This window comes from Trachurus japonicus, chromosome 24 (genome assembly GCF_045865225.1).
Source record: "Trachurus japonicus isolate A0001 chromosome 24, Traja_1.0".
Taxonomy (NCBI): Eukaryota; Metazoa; Chordata; class Actinopteri; order Carangiformes; family Carangidae; genus Trachurus; species Trachurus japonicus.
The window spans coordinates 3,019,884-3,040,744 of NC_140930.1; the positions used below are offsets into that span (position 1 = coordinate 3,019,884).

Below are 20,861 nucleotides of genomic sequence, written 5' to 3' on the forward strand. Positions count from 1 at the left end.
CAGTTGGTAACAATTATTCAGTCATATTTGCTGGAATTGTCACTATATTCTGATGGTCAGACATTAAATTAGTAATTTAGGACAAAATCCAACTCCTCTGGCTCCACCTACAGCCTGTAATCGTATTTGCCAAAATCCACCGCGCCCGACGATTCTCCACCAGTCAGGTAGAGGGAGCAGGAGGAGCAGCCAATCGCCGCTCCTACACGTCGTGCTATGGATACGGTACATCTTTTTTTTTTTTTTTTTTTTCTCTGTGGGTGCGTTCATGGCTACTTTGTGTGTGTCTGTGTGTGTGTGGGGCGCTTGGCAGAGGTTCATAAAGGGACCTGACGGAGTATTGTCTTGAAATTTCCGACCAAGTCGCGGAGTTTACTTTCACTTTCGTCAACTTACCAACTGGAGCTTTAACGAACACCTGTAACCAATTGAGGGTGGGGGAGGGGAGCAGAATTCAACATCACATAACAAGATTGCTCAGCCTGGATTCGAACTAGTGACCTTGGGGTTGGTAAGCGGCCACCTTACAAACTGGACTACAGACAGAGTTGTGGACAACTCTCAGCATTGGGCTGAATGAGAGCAGAGAGCTCCCTGGCTGCATTTAAAAAATATTTTAAATTATTATCTAAGTCTCTTTGCATTTTTGACCAGAATTTTAGCCAGAAGACAAGTGTGGCTACAAAACTGGAGAAAATAATTTGTCTAGAGTTTAATTTGCAGAAAAAGTTAAATATTTTAAAAAGTATAAATAGTTAAAAAGAGAAAAGTAATGCCGATAAAGTTCAAAAAAAGCTGCACGTTTTGATATATGAATTGTTGAAATAGCACAACACCTAACACACTAACCATACGGCCACAGAGAACCTGAGTTACAATGAGCTTTATACTATGAGGAATCAAAGACTGTCCAATGACAGCTGAATAATTGGAATCAAAAGTCAAGCAATGATGTGAAAAGACTGAGGCAGGAATCGAACCCATGACCATATGATCACTAAGCCTTTACTCTGCCACTCGGCTACAGAGAGCACACTGCTTTCAAGACTGTTGTCATTCATTGTAATGTGATGATGTGCTGCAAACTGGTACGAGTAATCAAGGAGATAACAAACACCTGTAACCAATTGAAGGCGGGGGAGGAGAGCAGAATTCAACATAACATAACAAGAGTTCTTCCCTTAGATTCGAACCAGTGACCTTAGGGTTGGCAAGCATCCACCCTAACCCCTACACTACAGTGGAGTTGTGAAGAAGAGAGGTTGAGACTTTGATGAATGTGAGATTTTTCAATGATGCTTAAAATAAAAAGAAATGAGTATACATTACCCACACCAAGTAAGGAGAGGACTTTTTTGTGACCTGTGACTATTTTTTGGTGAATTAAAAAGCACTTAACAGCAAGTTACAAAGTTGAGCTCCTTCTCCTGCTGATGTGAAAAAAATGCATTGAGCTGAATGGGAGCAGAGAGCTCCCTGGCTGCATTTAAAAAATATTTTAAATTATTATCTAAGTCTCTTTGCATTTTTGACCAGAATTTTAGCCAGAAGACAAGTGTGGCTACAAAACTGGAGAAAATAATTTGTCTAGAGTTTAATTTGTGGCCGTGCTGACAGTTTAGCCAGAAAAACTCTAGAATGTTTTTTTGCCTCTATCCACTCTGACACCACTCTGGCTCTGCTCGTTAGACGCAACACACACACATTATAAAGCTGAAAAAAATCAGAAAAAGTTAAATATTTGAAAAAGTATAAATAGTTAAAAAGAGAAAAGTAATGCCGATAAAGTTCAAAAGAAGCTGCACGTTTTGATATATGAATTGTTGAAATAGCACAAAGTATGAAGGACTAGAAGAAGACCGTAAAAAGGCGGAAGAAAATGGCCAAACAGAAGAACAATAGTGTGACTGCTTCAGCAGTCACACTAACTAACGAAGAAGACTGCTACTGGCTTATCTCGAGAAATTATTTTCTTCTCCAGAGATGCAGTGGGGAGATGGGAGAAAGTTCCACAAAGTCAACTATCACTGCAGCCCTTTGTATTGGGCAGGTGATGAGCAGTGCCTGGTTTTCTCCACACATACCGCTTAGAATTAAAGCAGATATCATCGGCACGGCCGTTTCGGCTAATGCTGTGTTCAAGGCAGGCTTTTGAAACCGTAAGTTACAGCTTCAAGTCACAACTACGACTTGGTAGCGTTCCAGGTAACCCGTAGCTCGTGTTTTTACCGTCCTGTTGTCTGTGAAAGTTCCCTATAACGGCCACTCGTAACTTCCGACCCGTGAACTCGTACCAGATCGAACTGGTATGACTTCACAGGAAGGAAAAACACAAAGTACGAGTTTCCTTGAACGCACCATGAGTTAGCAGCCCCCGCCCTTGTCAGGCATCAATTGGTCCTCGTGCTACGTCACCACATTCACGCGCATCCCTTGGCTGCACACACAGCCCTTCATGCCGTTCTCTCCCCTCATTGGATAACACTTGTATCCCACAAGGAAAATTTTCTCCTCGGGTTACAGCAGAGCAGAGTGACGGAGAGACTCGTGTTTAGGCTGAAATACTTCATGTAAGTGATTGCTGACGGAAAATAGGACTATTTAGGACTTATATTAACAAAAACATTCCACTGATATCTGCTTTAATGCCAAAAAGTTCAATCTTCCTCTCATCAGACCAGAGAATCCTATTTCTCATAGTCTGGGAGTCCTTCATGTGTTTTTTGGCAAACTCTATGCGGGCTTTCATGTCTTGCACTGAGGAGAGGCTTCCGTCGGGCCACTCTGCCATAAAGCCCCGACTGGTGGAGGGCTGCAGTGATAGTTGACTTTGTGGAACTTTCTCCCATCTCCCCACTGCATCTCTGGCTCAGCCACAGTGATCTTTGGGTTCTTCTTTACCTCTCTCACCAAGGCTCTTCTCCCACGATTGCTCAGTTTGGCTGGACGGCCAGGTCTAGGAAGAGTTCTGGTTGTCCCAAACTTCTTCCATTTAAGGATTATGGAGGCCACTGTGCTCTTAGGAACTTTGAGTGCTGCAGAAATTCTTTTGTAACCTCCAATGAAGGAGTAGAACCATCTCAAGGAGGATCAGAAGAAATGGACAGCATACGAGTTAAATATGAGTGTCACAGCAAAGGGTTACTTATGACCATGTGATATTTCAGTTTTTCTTTTTTTAATAAATTTGCAAAAATTTCTACATTTTTGTTTTTTTCTGTCAAGATGGGGTGCTGAGTGTACATTAATGAGAAATAAAATGAACTTTTTTGATTTTAGCAAATGGAAGTGAAACAGAGTGAAAAATTTAAAGGGCTCTGAATCATAGACTGTAAAAAGAATGGACGTAGCGTCCATGACGTCACCCATTGGTTTTGGGGAGTCGTTTTTGTGACTCAAATATGGCGGCCTTGGACAGCGCCATGTTGGATTGGCCGGCCGAGAACCCGCCCACTGGCCTCGCAGCAGCTGTCCACGGAGCTGCTCGGACCTGTCACTCAACGTTTCTGCGCCCTAATTGGCCAGAGTTTTAACCTAATAACAGTAAAACGGTAGAGTTAAAAAAAAATTCACCCCCCTCAGAGTGTGTGCGGGGGTAGAAACTATCGATTGAGAAAAAAAAACGTTCTGACACCAGGCTTTTAACATGTTTACTGAGGATGTAAAATCGGCGATTTTAACATGGGGGTCTATGGGGAATGCTCCCTTCTGACACCAGCCCACAGAGGAAGAAGAGGGGATTGCAGTTTGTTGAACGCGGAAGTGAGCTTCACTTCTCAGACCCACAACTGCCCCCTTGGTCTGAATACTTTCCGTACGCATTTGTACGCTTTGCTCCCCCCCCCTATTTTACACCTGTACATGTCAGTTTTGCTAAACCTAACCAGTCAAGAGTTCTCAACAATTTTCACACTACCTGCAGCTCATGTATGTCATCTAGCCACAACCAAGTTATGCCCACTCTGTTCACAGTTGTGTCACATGATTTCTCGGAAAAGTCTTCCTGTTGTGTTGTTGCACCTCACTTTGCTTTGACAGCAGCTCAGAGACCAGTCGACTGTCACTGACTGATGGAGAAACTGATGAAGATCCTCACATGTTAAAGTCCTGAGGGAAAGTCTGTAAGTTCTGTTGCTTTTCTCTCTTTCTCACTCCTTCTCTCATTTCCTGTTTGCAGTACCCTGTTTTCTACTTCCTGTCTTTTGTGTTGTGTTCACTGTCTGACTGATGCTTCTCTCTGTGTTTCTTCTACAGGTGAAGGAAGAGCGACTCTGACTGGATGTGGGTCTGAATTCACCTGGTGAGTGTCGTCTTTGTTCGACCACTCAGCTGATTCATGTTCTCAGTCCAGAGACGGAGACACGCTGCATTTTGCACTTGAGTTAAATTGAGCATCCGCTGTGTCAACCACAAAGTAATGCCCACTCTGTTCACAGTTGTGACACAATTTCTCAGAAAAGTCTTCCTGTTTGACAGCAGCTCAGAGACCAGTCGACTGTCACTGACTGATGTGAAATGGATGAAGACCCTCACATGTTAAAGTCCTGAGGGAAAGTCTGTAAATTCTGTTGCTTTCCTCTCTTTCTCACTCTTTCTCTCATTTCCTGCTTGCAGTTCCCTGTTTTCTACTTCACTTTGACAGTAAAGTGATTACAAACTGAAGCTGATGTTTCCCTCTGTGTTTCCTCTTCAGGTGAAGGAAGAGCGACTCTGACTGGATGTGGGTCTGAATTCACCTGGTGAGTGTCGTCTTTGTTCTACCACTCAGCTGATTCATGTTCCCAGTCCAGTTTCAATGATTTTATGAGGATAAATAAATTAATGCAAGTAAGAACAGTTTGATGTCAGAAGGATTAGAACTTTCCTTCCTTCAGCTCCACCTGCTGGTTGAAAGCAGAATGACACTGTGGTGGACAGGTGTGTAAACCGTGTTGTTCTGACTGAGTGCAGCTCTCCCTGCAGGTGGAGGCTGAGCTATGGCTCAGTGTGAGGACAGAGAGGAGGGAGCCCCCCCCTCTGAAACCACTCTGTGTGGGGAGCAGAGCCAGACCGGAGGTCAAAGGTGAGATGAGGATCTCTAACTGTCCGGACTCAGATTACTGGAGATACTGCTGTTATCTGATAGGAGGTTTTTATGTGACAGGCTAGTGCATTATTGTTTTACTACTATTATTGGTACTAATAACAGCGAATAACTCATTTAAATCAACAAGATATTGTTTCAGTCTCACAACAAGAGCAGAAGAACAGAGCAGAGAGGCTTTATTGTGATTGTAGAAAATATACAGTTAAATTCTGCTGGATGGTACAAACACATATATAAAACATGTAAAGATATCCACAAGTTTCCGAACATCATCTCTGGTCAAAACTGGAAGCCGGTTTTGCATGGAATTGTATGTTTACGTTTCCATGGTTTTCAGTCATAGTTGCAGTAAATGCATGGATCTATTAACTCTTTCGCGACCACACTAATTCCTCAGCACATCCGCTCAGGACCACATGTTTTTGGCTATTTTTTACCTTTTTTCTCATGTCGCACCGAACTCTGTACATCACCTAGAAACAAACGGTTTTCACGTGGTTGAAGAGTGACTTTCCAATGTGCTCCTCGAAAAAACGGCAAGTTTTTCCGCCGTTTCGTTCGTGAGTACGAAGGAGAAGAAGAGAGCTGGGTTTCTCCAAAAACGGAGCTCCCGCTCTAGTTTCAGAGAAAAATGCACTTTTGTGTCAAGTGGCAATCGGCTCATTTTACCGGTGGTGTACCTGGGGTGTGTGGCAGCGTGGAGTGCAGCCGTGTGGCTGCAGCGGAGCAGCTCCGTGACACTCCTGTGTGACTGGCCGCCGCTGAGTGCTTCGGGCAGATTTAGCGAGAAAGTCGCAACACTGTAACCGACAGCCGCACAGCGCTGCACGCTGTCCCCAGAGCAGCGTTCAAGGAGACCGATTACCGATTACTACCATATTCACACACAGGGTACCTCAGAGTGTCTATTATCATAATCTGTAAAAAAAAAAACGGTTTTGACGAGTTAACTCGTCGATGGTCGTGAACGTTCGGCAGGCTGTGACGAGTTAACTCGTCAATGGTCGCGAAAGAGTTAACGCTGGCTTTTAACACGGATGTCAATTTGTGTGATATCCATTGTTAAAAGCTGGTGTGATGATCCATGCATATTACAGATTTTCATTGAAAAAAAAATCCATGCATTTACCACGACTAATGAAACCGGAAGCACCGGAAGAGCAAAACCGGCTTACGTTTTTGACGTTCGGTGGATATAAGGTGGATATAATAGGACAATGAAGAATAACAAATGATCTTGTGGAAATCTTGATTGCTGTTGTGATTAAAGTCCTGAGATAACATTGCAGGGTGAAGGTGAACTCTGTCTGTGGTTCAAGTACCAATAGTTCTGATCGAACGTTCATTGGAACAAATGAACCAATTTCAGCTTTTAGATTGTCATACACACTGAAAGTCTTGCTATGTTGGAAATAAACCTGTCTGACCCAGAACCTGCAACCTAATAGCTGTTTGAGGGAATGCACAAGGAGAACCACAATGCCTTGGCCATTTGTGCTGTTCTAAGAAGAGATTCAGGTGCAGTGTTTCCACTAGGATTCTTTTAACCAGTGGTGATGGCACACAATGGGTTCACACAGGCTCAAAGAGGGAAAACACTGAGTTCAGGGGAATCGGCTTGTGGCTCTGCCTCAGCTGTGTGATACCATTATGAGAGGCGACCAGAGTTTCAGACAGGTTTGAATCCATCTGACCATCTGTTTACCTGTTGGAAGCGGTTCATCTCTTCTCACCCCTGTAAACTGCAAAAAATGACGCACGATAAAACAGAAATTTGAAATAAAAATTTGAAATAAAAATTATAAAAAACAGTCAAGTCAGAATTCAGTCATACAGTGTAAACCCAGTTTTAAACTGTTTGTCTTTCCTCTTGCAGCGAAAAGATGAAGACCCTTCCAGGGATCCTCTGGGAGACTTTGGAGGATTTGGGAGACAATGATTTTTATACATTCAGGTGGCACCTGTGTCAGAGAGGAGTCTTAAAAGACCTCCCATCAATCCCAAAAAGTCGACTGGAGAATGCAAAAAGGGAAGACACAGTGGATCTAATGATCCAGACCTACTGTGAAAACACTGATAAAGTCACCAAAACAATCCTGAAGAAGATGAAACAGAATGATCTACTGGGAAATTTCACACAGCGCATCTCAGATCCCAAAAGTAAGTTCGATCAAAAATGCGATGTTATAGAAATATTGAAGAATGGTCAGTTAAAACCAGGTGGATGAGGACAGTTTCATCATCCAAAGAGCTTCTTTGGTCTTGACAACTGAGTGGGGAGTTTCTGTAGGGAGTCTTAAATGTCACATGTGGTTGGTGGCAGTCTTACTGCCTCACTGAGCTCCAACCAAACTTTGACCTCCAAGGCTGAAATATGAGGCCAACAGTGTTGGCAATATTTACAGCCTGGGACAGAAACAGCTTTGGTCTCCATGACGACTGTTTATAGAACTTACCTGTTACCCTTAATTAACAGCTAAAGTTATGGAGACCCTTTTGAATGACAGGTGAGCATTTGTCCCCTTTGTCCATTTTTTGATCAGCTAGGAGTTTCACTGAGTTTCTGAGGTCAGAGACGTGTCATCACAGAGATGAAGTCAGTCTTTATTTACAGTATGTGGCTGCAGTTGCAGTGCTTGTTGGCTGAACAGCTTCTTAAATCCCATTAGGAGGTTTGTGCCCACAAATGAAACTGGTAGTTTACAGTTTTCAACTCCTCACACTGTTCTTGGCCAGAGCAACAGGGTGGTGTGGCTGACTCAGCTTTGCCAGGATCACTGATGGGTTGGGCAGGCAGAAGCATCAGTGTCTAGGTGTTTCAGAAAAGTAAATGCCAGCTGACTGGACGTCTCTTGATTCTTGTTGATCCCAAATGATCTCTTAAACTTAAAGCAGAAGTAAGCGGAATGTTTGTGTTAATATAAGTCTTAAATAGTTATATCTTCCACTAGCAATCACTTATAGTGTTTGGTCCGAAACACGGGTCTGTCAGTCACTCTGCTCTGCTGTAAGCTGAGGAGAAAACTTTACTTGTATCCTACAAGCTTTATCCAATGAGGAGAGAGAACGGCATGAAGGGCTGTGTGTGCAGCCAAGGGATGCGCGTGAATGTGGTGACGTAGGGACGAGGACCAATAGATCCATGACGAGGGCGGGGGCTGCTAACTCCATCGGCTGACAAGAAGTTAGCCAAAATGACCGGATCGCTTACTTCTGCTTTAACCTTCAGTATTTGTCGTATACTGTCGAAGCTCACCCATCTGGCTTCAAAAGACACTTTAAAATTATTTTTATTGCATTTTAAAGTATCACAATTTAGTGAAAGTCACATGCACTATTGATGCTACCCTTTAATTTCCTTTGTTCATATATCATTGTCTAAGTGTGTAGACTGATAATGAGCAGTGTCAGGTCATAACTTTTGCTGCTCTGTGAATGCGATCAGTGATCACGAGTATATTCCTCCTCAGAGAATTTGAGGCACTATAAGTAGGGATGTCCGATACTGGAAATTTACTGATATCCGATATTCCGATGTTGTCCAGCGCCCTAATTTCCCATAATAACCAATACCGATATGCAGATTTTTGCCCCAAAACTGATTATTAACATAGGCCTATCTCCTGTCAGGAATGAACACATTACTGTATGACTACTTTTACTGTGATGCCCCACTGGATGCATTCTACAAATTAACATTGTTTATTTGTTAACAGACAGACAGAAAAACAGACACACAGACACTGTCAAGGCCGGTTACATTCCGACATCCCACCATTTAGACATACCGCTATTCCGACATGCGAACGTCCCACCATTCCGACAAGGCTTTAATATAAGGGAATGTGCGTAACCCAACAGGCTCCTCCCTTCTTTAAGACATGCTGATAGAGGAATACCCACATGGTTGCGTGTAATTCCACAGCAGAACGCAGACAGGGACTAGTCTGCCTGTCTAGCCTCTACCTGGTATTTTTACTAAACTTAACCAACTCGTTTCTTCATTGCCTAAACCCAACCAGTGCAAAATCTTTTGGGAAAAAAAATACGCTATTAAAGGAATTGTCGGAAAGGCAGGATGTTTAAAAAAAGAAAAAAATACTGTCATTCCGACTATAGGAGGAAAGAATTGTCGGAATGACGGGACATTTGATAGAAAATTTTAGAAAAATTTAGACAATTAGAGGCCAATGTTGGACTGGTGGGATGTCGGAATGGCGGCCCCTTATCCTTCTCCTCCAAACACCTGCACACAGTTCTTCCAGGAACTTGACTGGCAGGTTGTTGAAGTATCTTGGAGAACTTGCCATAGTTCTTCTGTGGACTGAGGCTGTCTCAGTGTCTTCTGTCTCTTGATCTTGAAGACCCCTGGGAGAGGTTCACAGTGAATGCTTACATGGCAAGGAATTGATCTCTTTGGAACAATTATTTCATAAAAACCTGCTGAATGATAACAGAGAAGGAGTTTCCATGATTCATGCTTTCTATGCAATAACTACAATAATAACTTCTCATTGACGTCATTGGTCCTTTATTCATACAGAGATTCTCACTGGCTGCCAATGTAAACTCAAATCTGCCCTGAAGAAGAAGTTCCAGTGTGTGTTTGAGGGCATCGCTAAAGCAGGAAACCCAACCCTTCTGAACCAGATCTACACAGAGCTCTACATCACACAGGGAGGGGCTGGAGAGGTCAATGATGAACATGAGGTCAGACAGATTGAAGCAGTGTACAGGAAACCACACAGACCAGATACAACAATCAGACAAGAAGACATCTTTAAAGCCCCACCTGGAAGAGACCAACCAGTCAGAACAGTGATGACAATGGGAGTGGCTGGCATTGGGAAAACAGTCTTAACACAGAAATTCACTCTGGACTGGGCTGAAGACAAAACCAACCAGGACATATACTTCATATTCCCCTTCACCTTCAGAGAGCTGAATGTGCTGAAAGAGGAAAAGAAAAAGTTCAGCTTGGTGGAACTTGTTCATCACTTCTTCTCTGAAACCAAAGCAGCAGGAATCTGCAGCTTTGATGAGCTCCAGGTCGTCTTCATCTTTGACGGTCTGGACGAGTGTCGACCTCCTCTGGACTTCAAAAACACTGAGATCCTGACTGATGAGACAGAGTCCACCTCATTCAACGTGCTGCTGACCAACCTCATCAGGGGGAACCTGCTTTCCTCCGCTCGCCTCTGGATAACCACAAGACCTGCAGCAGCCAATCAGATCCCTCCTCAATGTGTTGACATGGTGACAGAGGTCAGAGGGTTCACTGACCCAATGAAGGAGGAGTATTTCAGGAAGAGGTTCAGAGATGAGGAGCAGGCCAGAGAGATCATCTCCCACATCAAGACATCACGAAGCTTCCACATCATGTGCCACATCCCAGTCTTCTGCTGGATCACTGCTACAGTTCTGGAGGTGTTGAAGACCACAGAGGAAGGAGAGCTGCCCAAGACCCTGACTGAGATGTACATCCACTTCCTGGTGGTTCAGACCAAAATGAATATGGTCAAGTATGATGGAGGAGCTGAGACAGATCCACACTGGAGTCCAGAGACCAGGAAGATGATTGAGTCTCTGGGAAAACTGGCTTTTGAGCAGCTGCAGAAAGGAAACCTGATCTTCTATCAATCAGACCTGACAGAGTGTGGCATCGATATCAGAGCAGCCTCAGAGTACTCAGGAGTGTTCACACAGATCTTTAAAGAGGAGAGAGGCCTGTACCAGGCGGCCAAGGTGTTCTGCTTCATCCATCTTAGTGTTCAGGAGTTTCTGGCTGCTCTTCATGTTCACCTCACCTTCATCAACTCTGGACGCAACCTGATGTCAAGAAAGAAATTGACCTTTAAACTTTTCAAACTGTTCAGAGCCAAATCATCACATTTGTACCAGAGTGCTGTGGACGAGGCCTTACAGAGTCCAAATGGACACCTGGACTTGTTCCTCCGCTTCCTCCTGGGTCTTTCACTCGAGACAAATCAGACTCTCCTACTAGGTCTTATGACTCAGACAGGAAGTGACTCACAGACCAATCAGAAAACAGTCCAGTACATCAAGAAGAAGATTGAAGAGACTCCCTCTGCAGAGAAAAGCATCAACCTGTTCCACTGTCTGAATGAACTGAATGATTGTTCTCTAGTGGAGCAGATCCAACAGTCCCTGAGATCAGGACGTCTCTCCACAGATGAACTGTCCTCTGCTCAGTGGTCGGCTCTGGTCTTCATCTTACTGTTATCAGAAAAAGATCTGGATGTGTTTGACCTGAAGAAATACTCTACTTCAGATGAGGCTCTTCTGAGGCTGCTACCAGTGGTCAAAGCTTCAACTAAAGCTCTGTATGTGCACATATATCCATCTACATTTACTGTATCTTCTTCTTTTGTCATAACAAAAATATAATTATTTGTTTACTTTTGTTTTCCTGATTCCTCTTCAGACTGAGCAGCTGTAAACTCTCAGAGAGAAGTTGTGAAGCTCTGTCCTCAGTCCTCAGCTCCCAGTCCTCTAGTCTGAGACACCTGGACCTGAGTAACAACAACCTGCAGGATTCAGGAGTGAAGCTGCTGTCTGGTGGACTGGAGAGTCCACACTGCAGACTGGAGACTCTCAGGTCAGGATACAGATGTTTGTTAGACAGCTTTAACATCCTTCTGTAAGTTGTTGGTGATGATGCTCAACATCTGTTGAGATGTTCAGCGGTCTGTTGAGATTCTCAACATCTCTGTACACATGATTTTGTAAAATTGGAGGTCCATTACATTTTCTCTCTCTAGTCTGTCAGAATGTCTGGTCACAGACGAAGGATGTGCTTCTTTGGCCTCAGCTCTGAGTTCCAACCCCTCCCATCTGAGAGGGCTGGACCTGAGTAACAACAACCTGCAGGACTCAGGAGTGAAGCTGCTGTCTGGTGGACTGGAGAGTCCACACTGCAGACTGGACACTCTCAGGTCAGGATACAGCTGTTTGTTGGACAGCTGATCTTCAACATCCTTCTGTAACTTGTTGGTGAAGATGCTCAACACCTGCAGGATTTTCCTGTCGATGTGATTTTCTAAGACTCTTGAGTCTATCACATTTTCTATCTCCAGACTGTCAGGATGTCTGGTCACAGAGAAAGGCTGTGGTTCTCTGGCCTCAGCTCTGAGCTCCAACCCCTCCCATCTGAGAGATCTGGACCTGAGCTACAATCATCCAGGAGACTCAGGAGAGAAGCTGCTGTCCGCTGGACTGAAGGATTCAGACTGGAGACTGGAGACTCTCAGGTACAATCAGACAACAAGGACTCAACAAGTCTCTCTCCTGTGTTTCATGTTTCCCTACTCGGTCAGTCGTCATGAAGGACGTCTTATTTCTCTTAGTTGTGTTCAGAGCAGTGAGTCGGCCTGAATTCACAAACACATGGGTCCTCCTCTCAAGTCTTTGACCAAATGGAGACATCCCTTAATTAGAGACCATCTTCCAAGTCTGAACTGTGTTAGAACAGTGTTTTAACTTTTGTAAATCAGATAAAAATCGGAACTTGTGGACATTAATAACCTCAGATGTTGTTTATTGATAAACAGAGTTCTGCTGCTGCTTACTGTACATAGCAGAAACAATGCAGTCTATAATTTCCCTCATCATCTTATAGGCTATTACACATTGTGAATTTTCGTTATCATCGGAGCAGATTTTATGTTTTGCGGTTTGATTCTTCACCAATGTCAGCTTTTCTTTATAACACACAGTCAGGGAATTACTTATTCACACACTCTTTTCCCATCTCACGCTGTTTCATTGCAGCTGCTGTATTAGATTTTCATTTTTTATGTGTTCATACTCATTAAAATCTCACCTTCAGTTTGAGTGAAGTAAGTGGCTCTGGTTCTTACTTACTGCTGCTGAATCTGTCATCTGCGCTCCACCTGCTCAGAGTTTATTGACCTAGTTCTGATCAGCTGTTCTGGCTTTTGCAGTGAGGTTAATAACAAAGTAATTAAGATGTTTGCATCAGAGCCCCTTGCATATTTTAAAGTACTTACTGCGGCTAAGCACAAAGTTCTTCATGTGTCCAGCCTTACAACTTTGCTCTCCAACATCACCACGTTTATGCAGGGGGGCATACCCCCCGGTTATCCCTGTCATCCCTGTCCTCTGACTTTCCATCTAGCGCCATCATCAGGTCAATGTTTGAATTTGTTCACTACTTTGGTTTTAAAGGGATAGTTCACCCTAGAATGATATTTCGCTCATTATCTACTCACCCTCATGTTGACTAAGGGCTGGAAGAAGTTTCAGAGTCCACCGTCCCTTCTCTGAGTTACAGGGGGTCTTGGAGTAGCAGTGCATGTCCATATAACGGTTGCAAAGGGACACCAGAGCTCTTCGTAAAAAAACACACACAAAAAAACATCCAAATACCTCCATGATGCTCGTATGTAATGTCCGTCTTGTGCTGAAGCCCCAAATTGCGTAATTGTCCCGAAAAAAATTGAATAAGTCTATATTTTAAGCTTGTTTGTAGCGGAAGCTTCTCGAAGCTCCTCTTCCTGGTCTGTCCAAATCTCGCGTGATTTGCGCCGGCGTCAGTGCGGTTACTGCGAATCACGCGAGATTTGGACGGACCAGGAACTCTGGTGTCCCTTTGCAACCGTTATATGGACATGCACTGCTACTCCAAGACCCCCTGTAACTCAGAGAAGGGACGGTGGACTCTGAAACTTCTTCCAGCCCTTAGTCAACATGAGGGTGAGTAGATAATGAGCGAAATATCATTCTAGGATGAACTATCCCTTTAAGTCTATTTTCACCTCAGGCACCTTTTTATATATTTTCTTCATTGTTACACATTTTAAATACAAACAAAGATCAGACACAGATTAATTCAACAACATTTAAAGAAAAATACTTTGACGGAAATGACACACAGGAATATTCATTCTCCGTGAACCTCAACTTTATAATTTTAAAGTTTTTAACATTACATTCTCAAGTCAAATAATTTGATTTTGATTTATCAGGGACTTTACAGTCTGCAGCATAAGGCCTCCGTTTATTTGTCACATTTAAATATTTAAATGTGTTACATTTTAAATAGGAGGATCCAAATGCAGACTCAATTGGCAAAAGTATTTATTTAGAAAAAGGTTAATACAAGGAAATCAAACTACAACGGAAACAAAGTAGCAACAAGAGTCAACGAGCCTAAAGGGCCTTTCACACCGAACGCGGCAGGAAGGCGGCGGAAGGCGGCAGCAAACCCATTCATTGTGTATGTGCTACCGCGGCGCACAGGTGAACGGCTCTGCGCCGAGCTGAGCAGCACGCAAGGTGGGCGCATACCGTGGCGGAGCGGTGCGCCCGAATTAAAAATGTTTTAACCTGGGTGCAGCGTGCTGTGACGACATCTCGGCGCGTCCAATAGGAGAGGATGTAGTGGAGTCTGAAACAAAATCAGCCGCTTGCAGAGTGAAAACAAACGGCCAGACGTTCAGTTAAAGTGACGGATGCATGAAGTGAGTTGTCATCCTCCTGAGGATGAGACCAACTCTCTCTAACAGGCTGTTAAACTGCTCCCTTCTCAGCCTGATGCTAAAGTTCACCTGGAAGCGCTCATTTTGTAGCTCCTGGCGAACATATCCCCCCAAATCCTGTCTTGTTTGTTCGGTCGCTGAGCAACTCTCTGCCGCCCTGCTCTGCGCCTGTCTGCGCTGTACCTCGCTGTGGGCGCAGCGCATACCGCGCTCGGTGTGAAAGGCCCCTAAGTCTCGGACAGGGGGTAAACAAGAAATCCAGTTCAACAGAAAATAACAGTACAGTACAGTACAAACAGTACAAAACAAGGGACTAGAAATACAGAACTCTATCATTTATTATTTGTTTATTTTTTCCACAATCAGGTCATAAACATGAGGTGCATTTTTACCATGGTCCCCTCTCAACCATACCCCATATGTGTAGAGCTGAGACACCCTATAGAAACCCATTGATGATGACTGAACATCAATTGTAAATTCAATAAACTTTTAAAAAATGACAATTTGACAAGATATTTCAATATTAATTAATTCCTCTTTTTTAAATGTTATTGTATTAATAATATAAATATTAGTATAGGATAATCATGTAACATAACATTATAATATTAATAGTATATTTTAATATAACACTGTTCAAAGATCACAAATATTAAATGTTATTTCCATTTTAATTTCTTTGTGGTCTTATTATGACTTATAACATGTTATTGTTAGCCTAAGCTGCACAATTTAGGAGCATGTGATGTAATAGAGAAAACAGGGGTTGTTTGGATAAACTACGCTCATGTGTGGGTGAGAGCAGCAGGGAGACTGGGCTGGAGCTCGGTCTCTGGAGAATTCTGAGAAAAAAGTCAGAACTCACTTATTTTTATTTTGGGTTATCTATGTCTAATGTTAAAACTTGTCTGATGATCTTAAACATTGAAGTGCGACAAATATGCAAAAAAGTAAGAAATCAGGAGCAGAGCAAATCCTTTTTCACAGCTCTGTAAATGACAGTAAACACATAGAATCTGCTGTTAAACTGATCTGTGAACAGTCAGTCAACACTTCATTGGTTTAGATGTAAATTCACTTCATTATAAGAGACGACTTTAGTGACCTATATTTCCCCTTCTGTTGAGGAACATCAATAAAAACACAGAGGAGATCAGCGGTGACTCTTCTTCTTCTTCTTCTTCTGACAAACTGCTTCATGTTGAACAGTAGTTTAGATATAAAATCACTCTGACTGTGTTTCTTCCTCCAGGCTGGACCATGGTGGAGAGCACAGGCTAAAACCTGGTCTCAGGAAGTGTAAGTGTGGATTTAATGTGACTAATGATCAGACAGCAGCTCTCTGTCAGTTTGTCTTTAAATACAATGTTGATTCAATAATCAATCAATGAACCATCAGATGATGAACTGCAGCTGTGTTGTGTCTTGTTCTCTCCATCAGACGCCTGTGAACTGGAAGTGGACATGAACACAATGCACAGACGCCTCAAACTGTCTGACAACAACAGGACGGTGACACGTGTGACAAAGGTTCAGTCATATCCTGATCATCCAGACAGATTTGATAAATGGCCTCAGCTGCTGTGTTCAACTGGTCTGACTGGTCGCTGTTACTGGGAGGTGGAGTGGAGAGGATGGGTTCATATATCAGTGAGTTACAGAGGAATCAGAAGGAAAGGAGACAGTGAAGACTGTTGGTTTGGAAGAAATGATCAGTCCTGGAGTCTGTTCTGTCATGATTATCGTTATTCTGTCTGGCACAACAACAGAAAAACATCCATCTCCTCCTTCTCCTCCTCTGTCTCTGAAAGAGTAGGGGTGTATGTGGACTGTCCTGCTGGCTCTCTGTCCTTCTACAGAGTCTCCTCTAACAGACCGATCCACCTCCACACCGTCAACACCACCTTCACTCAACCTCTGTATCCTGGGTTCTGGATCTCCTCTGGTGCCTCAGTGTCTCTGGTTGATGTGTAGGATGGAGAGTCTGTGGAAGTGACAGCAGCTTCAGTCCTGTGCTTTAAATGTTGGTGGTGGACGAGCTTTCACTTTGCTTTCTATTTCAAAATCATGTTAATAACACATTCATGTTTTTTGTAACTCTGGAAACCTTTACTTAATCATTTGGAAATATATACTAAGAGATTTGCAATGTGATGAAATGAATGAGAAATACTATTCTCTTGTCAACAGTTGCCAAGTGGTTTGGATGTTTGTCCATGTTTTTTTTTTTTGAGAATATAATTTCTGTTTCAATAAATGAGCCAAACCAATGGAGGAAAACTGTAAAACAACACAGATTACATTTAAAACAAAAACAGATTCAAATAATGCAAAGAATGTATGAACTTTACTCTCTGTTTTCAAAAACTGCTCACTACTGATGTCAAAATATTCACATTCAACAGTTCCTATTCTGATTTCACTGTTATTATTTCATAAATTTGTTTATGTATCCCGTTAATGATATATGTTGATATGAACTAAACAGCACGTGTGTGTGTGTGTGTGTGTGGTTGTGTCGCTGCAGTGGCAGCAGCTCACCTGCAGGTGTCAGTGTGGTTCAGGTGAAACGAGACACAGCTCGAGGCTTCAGGTGAGGAGAGTTCAGGTGTAAATACACAGAGGAGGAGAGTTAATGAAACAGAACTGATATGAACAGGTTTGATTCCCAGTGCTTCGATTCAAGGTTTCTATTTTTTATTTTAATTGTTGTTCAGTGTTATGTTGAAATATGTGACCCTGAGGAAGAGGATCCAAATCAATTAATAGAATAAATCAAGGGATGATTCAGATGAAAGTGTTGGTGCATCAGTCTGATCTCATTAAGTCTAAAGATTATTCAGCTTTTACAGGTTAAACTGAAGAAAATGTTTATTGTTTGTAAATTGTAATTAAATTCATCATAAAAGACTGAACAGCTTCATGACCAACGTTCCTTACGACCAACGTTAAACGTATTAACAATAATAATATTACAGTAATGTGATCCTTTGACCAGATTTTTTCAGTCTCAGGTTTAAACTTTTTTTTTATTATTACTAAATAAATGAGATATTAAAATACATAAAGACAAAATAAGTCCAATTACACATCAACTTAAATGATAAGACAGACATGATTTATACTTTACGTAAAACATAAAACATATATAACAATAAAACACATAATGAGACAAATCAACATTGAGAATCTGTACAACAATAAACCTCTGACTCATTACAGCTGTAATATGATAATATGATAATAATAAAACAAGCTGAGGTCTGAAGAGTCTGGTCTTTGTTCTCTGTGTTTCCTCTGCAGACAGAAAAGGGGGCGGAGTTATAGATCTACCTGTTGTGACCTCACTATGACCTCACTGTAAAGTTTATATGTGACTGACACAGTTCCTGTCTGTTTAATTAAAAGTGACACTGGAACGACCTTGAAGACGATAAATCCACTGCATCTTCATAAGAACATTAACGTTCTTCAATTACATGGATAAACAATATAAACATGGAACAGAAACACTAATCAATACGTAGTTTGTATGAATGCTGGTATATAACTCGCTACAGATGTTTTAATCAATAACATATTTTATTAATAAAGCCGTTAGTGGTTTAATGAGCGATGCTGCTGCTGCAAAAAGGAAAAGGAACATTTCTGATGTGTCAGTCTGAGACCTGCTAAGCTGCTGCGGACAAAGGAGGAAATATTCTGGGTTGTTTGACGTCCACAGAGGAGGAGGAGGAGTGTGTGCAGAGAGCATGGTGGTCCATGTTGGTCCACCTCGTCTGTGTGAACTGTCCTGACGTCCTTTCACATTCACCAGCAGGTAAACACACAGTGGGAGAGCACAAACCTCCTCCTCCTCCTATAGAAACAGTTTGTGTAGTGATATGTGGTAGCAGACGGTCACCCATAGGTGGCAGTATAACCTCAAGGGACCTCTCGTGCTGAACTCTGAGAATAAGCCGACAGAGGCAGAGATATTCTTTAGCTTCTTTAAGCATGTTTATTCGAGACTAGCACACACTAACATATTTCTTGTGTCATGGCGGAATTAACTTCCAGCTTCCCCAGTACAGAAAAACTTCACACTGTGCGTGGCTTAAACAAAATGTGATGACACAGCATGAGCTTCTGGCCTTTACACTTACGACTCACATTATTATGCAGTCTTATGTTGTGAGTTATGAGTACATTAAATAAAAGAAAGTCTCATACAAAGTTTTCGTTGGACTACGAACCGACCTCCCAGGTGTCCAGATGCACTTTGAGGAATAAAGAGGAATAAAAAACTACTCCGGAGTATTCATCAGCATGAGGGTGAGTCACTAATGACTGAATTTCATTTTTTGGTGAACTATTCCTTTAAGACCAGTTGGTGTAACCGGCCCCTGGTGATCCTTCCTCTGACTCTGAATTTGTCCACTAGGGGGAGCCACTGGAGCTCCCCTTCTTACAAGGTATTTTTGTGACAGTCAGTGAAGTGGACTTTTCATCTGTTCACTTTCCCTGCATCAGTGTCATGACACAAATCAGTGGTTCTGGTGGTACCAGCAGCTTTTAGCTGAATAGTTTCACCTGTGATGAGCTGAGTGGCAGTGGCTGATTGTTGTGCGTGTGTTGTGTTGCAGTGATCAAGAAGTAAAACGTGGAACTGTTCAGAATGGGAAGTGACATTAAACATCACCACAAAGACAGAGAGCAACAGGAAATCACTTTATTACACAATGTAAACACAGCATAAAACAGAAGCAAATATGTTACCTTGGATTTTTAAAAAAACACATCACATAAAATGAGAAAAGTGCTCTATAAATGTAAACCATTATTATTATACAGTGACTATGGAGCGAAAGAATCGACCATAATCTGAGCTCACGTTCACTTAACACCTGAGGAGAGACAGACAGAGACGTGCTGCATTTTGCACTTGAGTTAAATTGAACATCAGCTGTGTCAACCACAAAGTCACGTGGTTGTGGCTAGATGGGGTACATGAGCTGCAGGAAGTGACGTCATGCAATCTTTACTTATCTGTGCCTAAACCCAACCAATGGCTTCACTTATGTTTTGCTTCCCACCCCTATTTTACACCTGTACATGTCAGTTTTACTAAACCTAACCAGTCGGGAGTTCTCAACGATTTTCGGTGAGGTTCAACGTCGCTTCCTGCAGCTCATGTACGTCATCTAGCCACAACGAATCACGCCCTCTGTTCACAGTTGTGTCACATGATTTCTCTGAAAAGTCTTCCTGTTGTGTTGTTCCACCTCACTTTGCTTTGACAGCAGCTCAGAGACCAGTCGGCTGTCACTGACTGATGAGAAACTGATGAAGATCCTCACATGTTAAAGTCCTGAGGGAAAGTCTGTAAATTCTGTTGCTTTTCTCTCTTTCTCTCGCGCTGTGCGGCTGTCGGCTACAGTGTTGCCACTTTCTCGCTGAATCTGGCGACTTTCCAAACCCTCTTGGCGACTTTTGACAAAAGCGACCGACGACAAATCTGGCGAGTTTTTCCGGTGCTGTTACAAATGTTTCTGGTTTGGAGACTCGGATCTGAAAGCCCGTTATCACTGCTGTTTTCACGGTGCAGCGGAGCGGGCGCTGTGCAGCGGGTGCTGTGACCGGCCGCCCCCGCCCCAGAGCACTCATCGCCGGCCAGTGTCACGGAGCTGCTGCGCTGCAGCCAGAGACCCACACCGCTGCACTGCTGCTCTCCAAGCTGCCACACCCCCCAGATTTGCCTACAAATATATTTATTTAGCCGTAGAAATGATTTGGGAGACATGCCACACTGCAGATTAACGTTAAAATGAGCCGATTGCCACTTGCCACACAAAAGTGCGTTTTTCTCTGAAACTAGAGCGGGAGCTTCGTTTTTGGAGAAACCCAGCTCTCTTCTTCTACTTCGTACTCACGAACGAAACGGCGGAAAAACTTGCCGTTTTTTTGAGAAGCACGTTGGAAAGTCACTCTTCAACCACGTGAAGACCGTTTGTTTCTAGGTGATGTACAGAGTTCGGTTCGACGTGAGAAAAAGGTAAACAAATAGCCAAAAACATGTGGTCCTGAGAGGATGTGCTGAGGAATTAGTGTGGTCGCGAAAGAGTTAATGATAAAGTCACAAATATAAATCAACATGAAGAAAACAATGTTCAGTTGGACCTAGAATGAAAGGGTTAAAAAATAATCACATATAAACAATAAAAGCTGCTCTGATTGACAGGTTGTGTCAGTCTCTGTTGTCATGACGACAG

At 42.8% G+C, this 20,861-nt stretch overlaps 1 protein-coding gene across 1 annotated transcript in view; it reads left to right on the forward strand.

Annotated features, from left to right (window-relative positions):
• LOC146961142 (uncharacterized) overlaps positions 1–20,861 on the forward strand; it is a 93,037-nt gene that overhangs the window by 26,041 nt on the left and 46,135 nt on the right. The window contains exon 7 of the mRNA XM_085771667.1: positions 11,532–11,705. Within this exon, the coding sequence (XP_085627793.1) occupies positions 11,532–11,705 (174 nt within the window). The remainder of the gene's footprint in view (positions 1–11,531; positions 11,706–20,861) is intronic.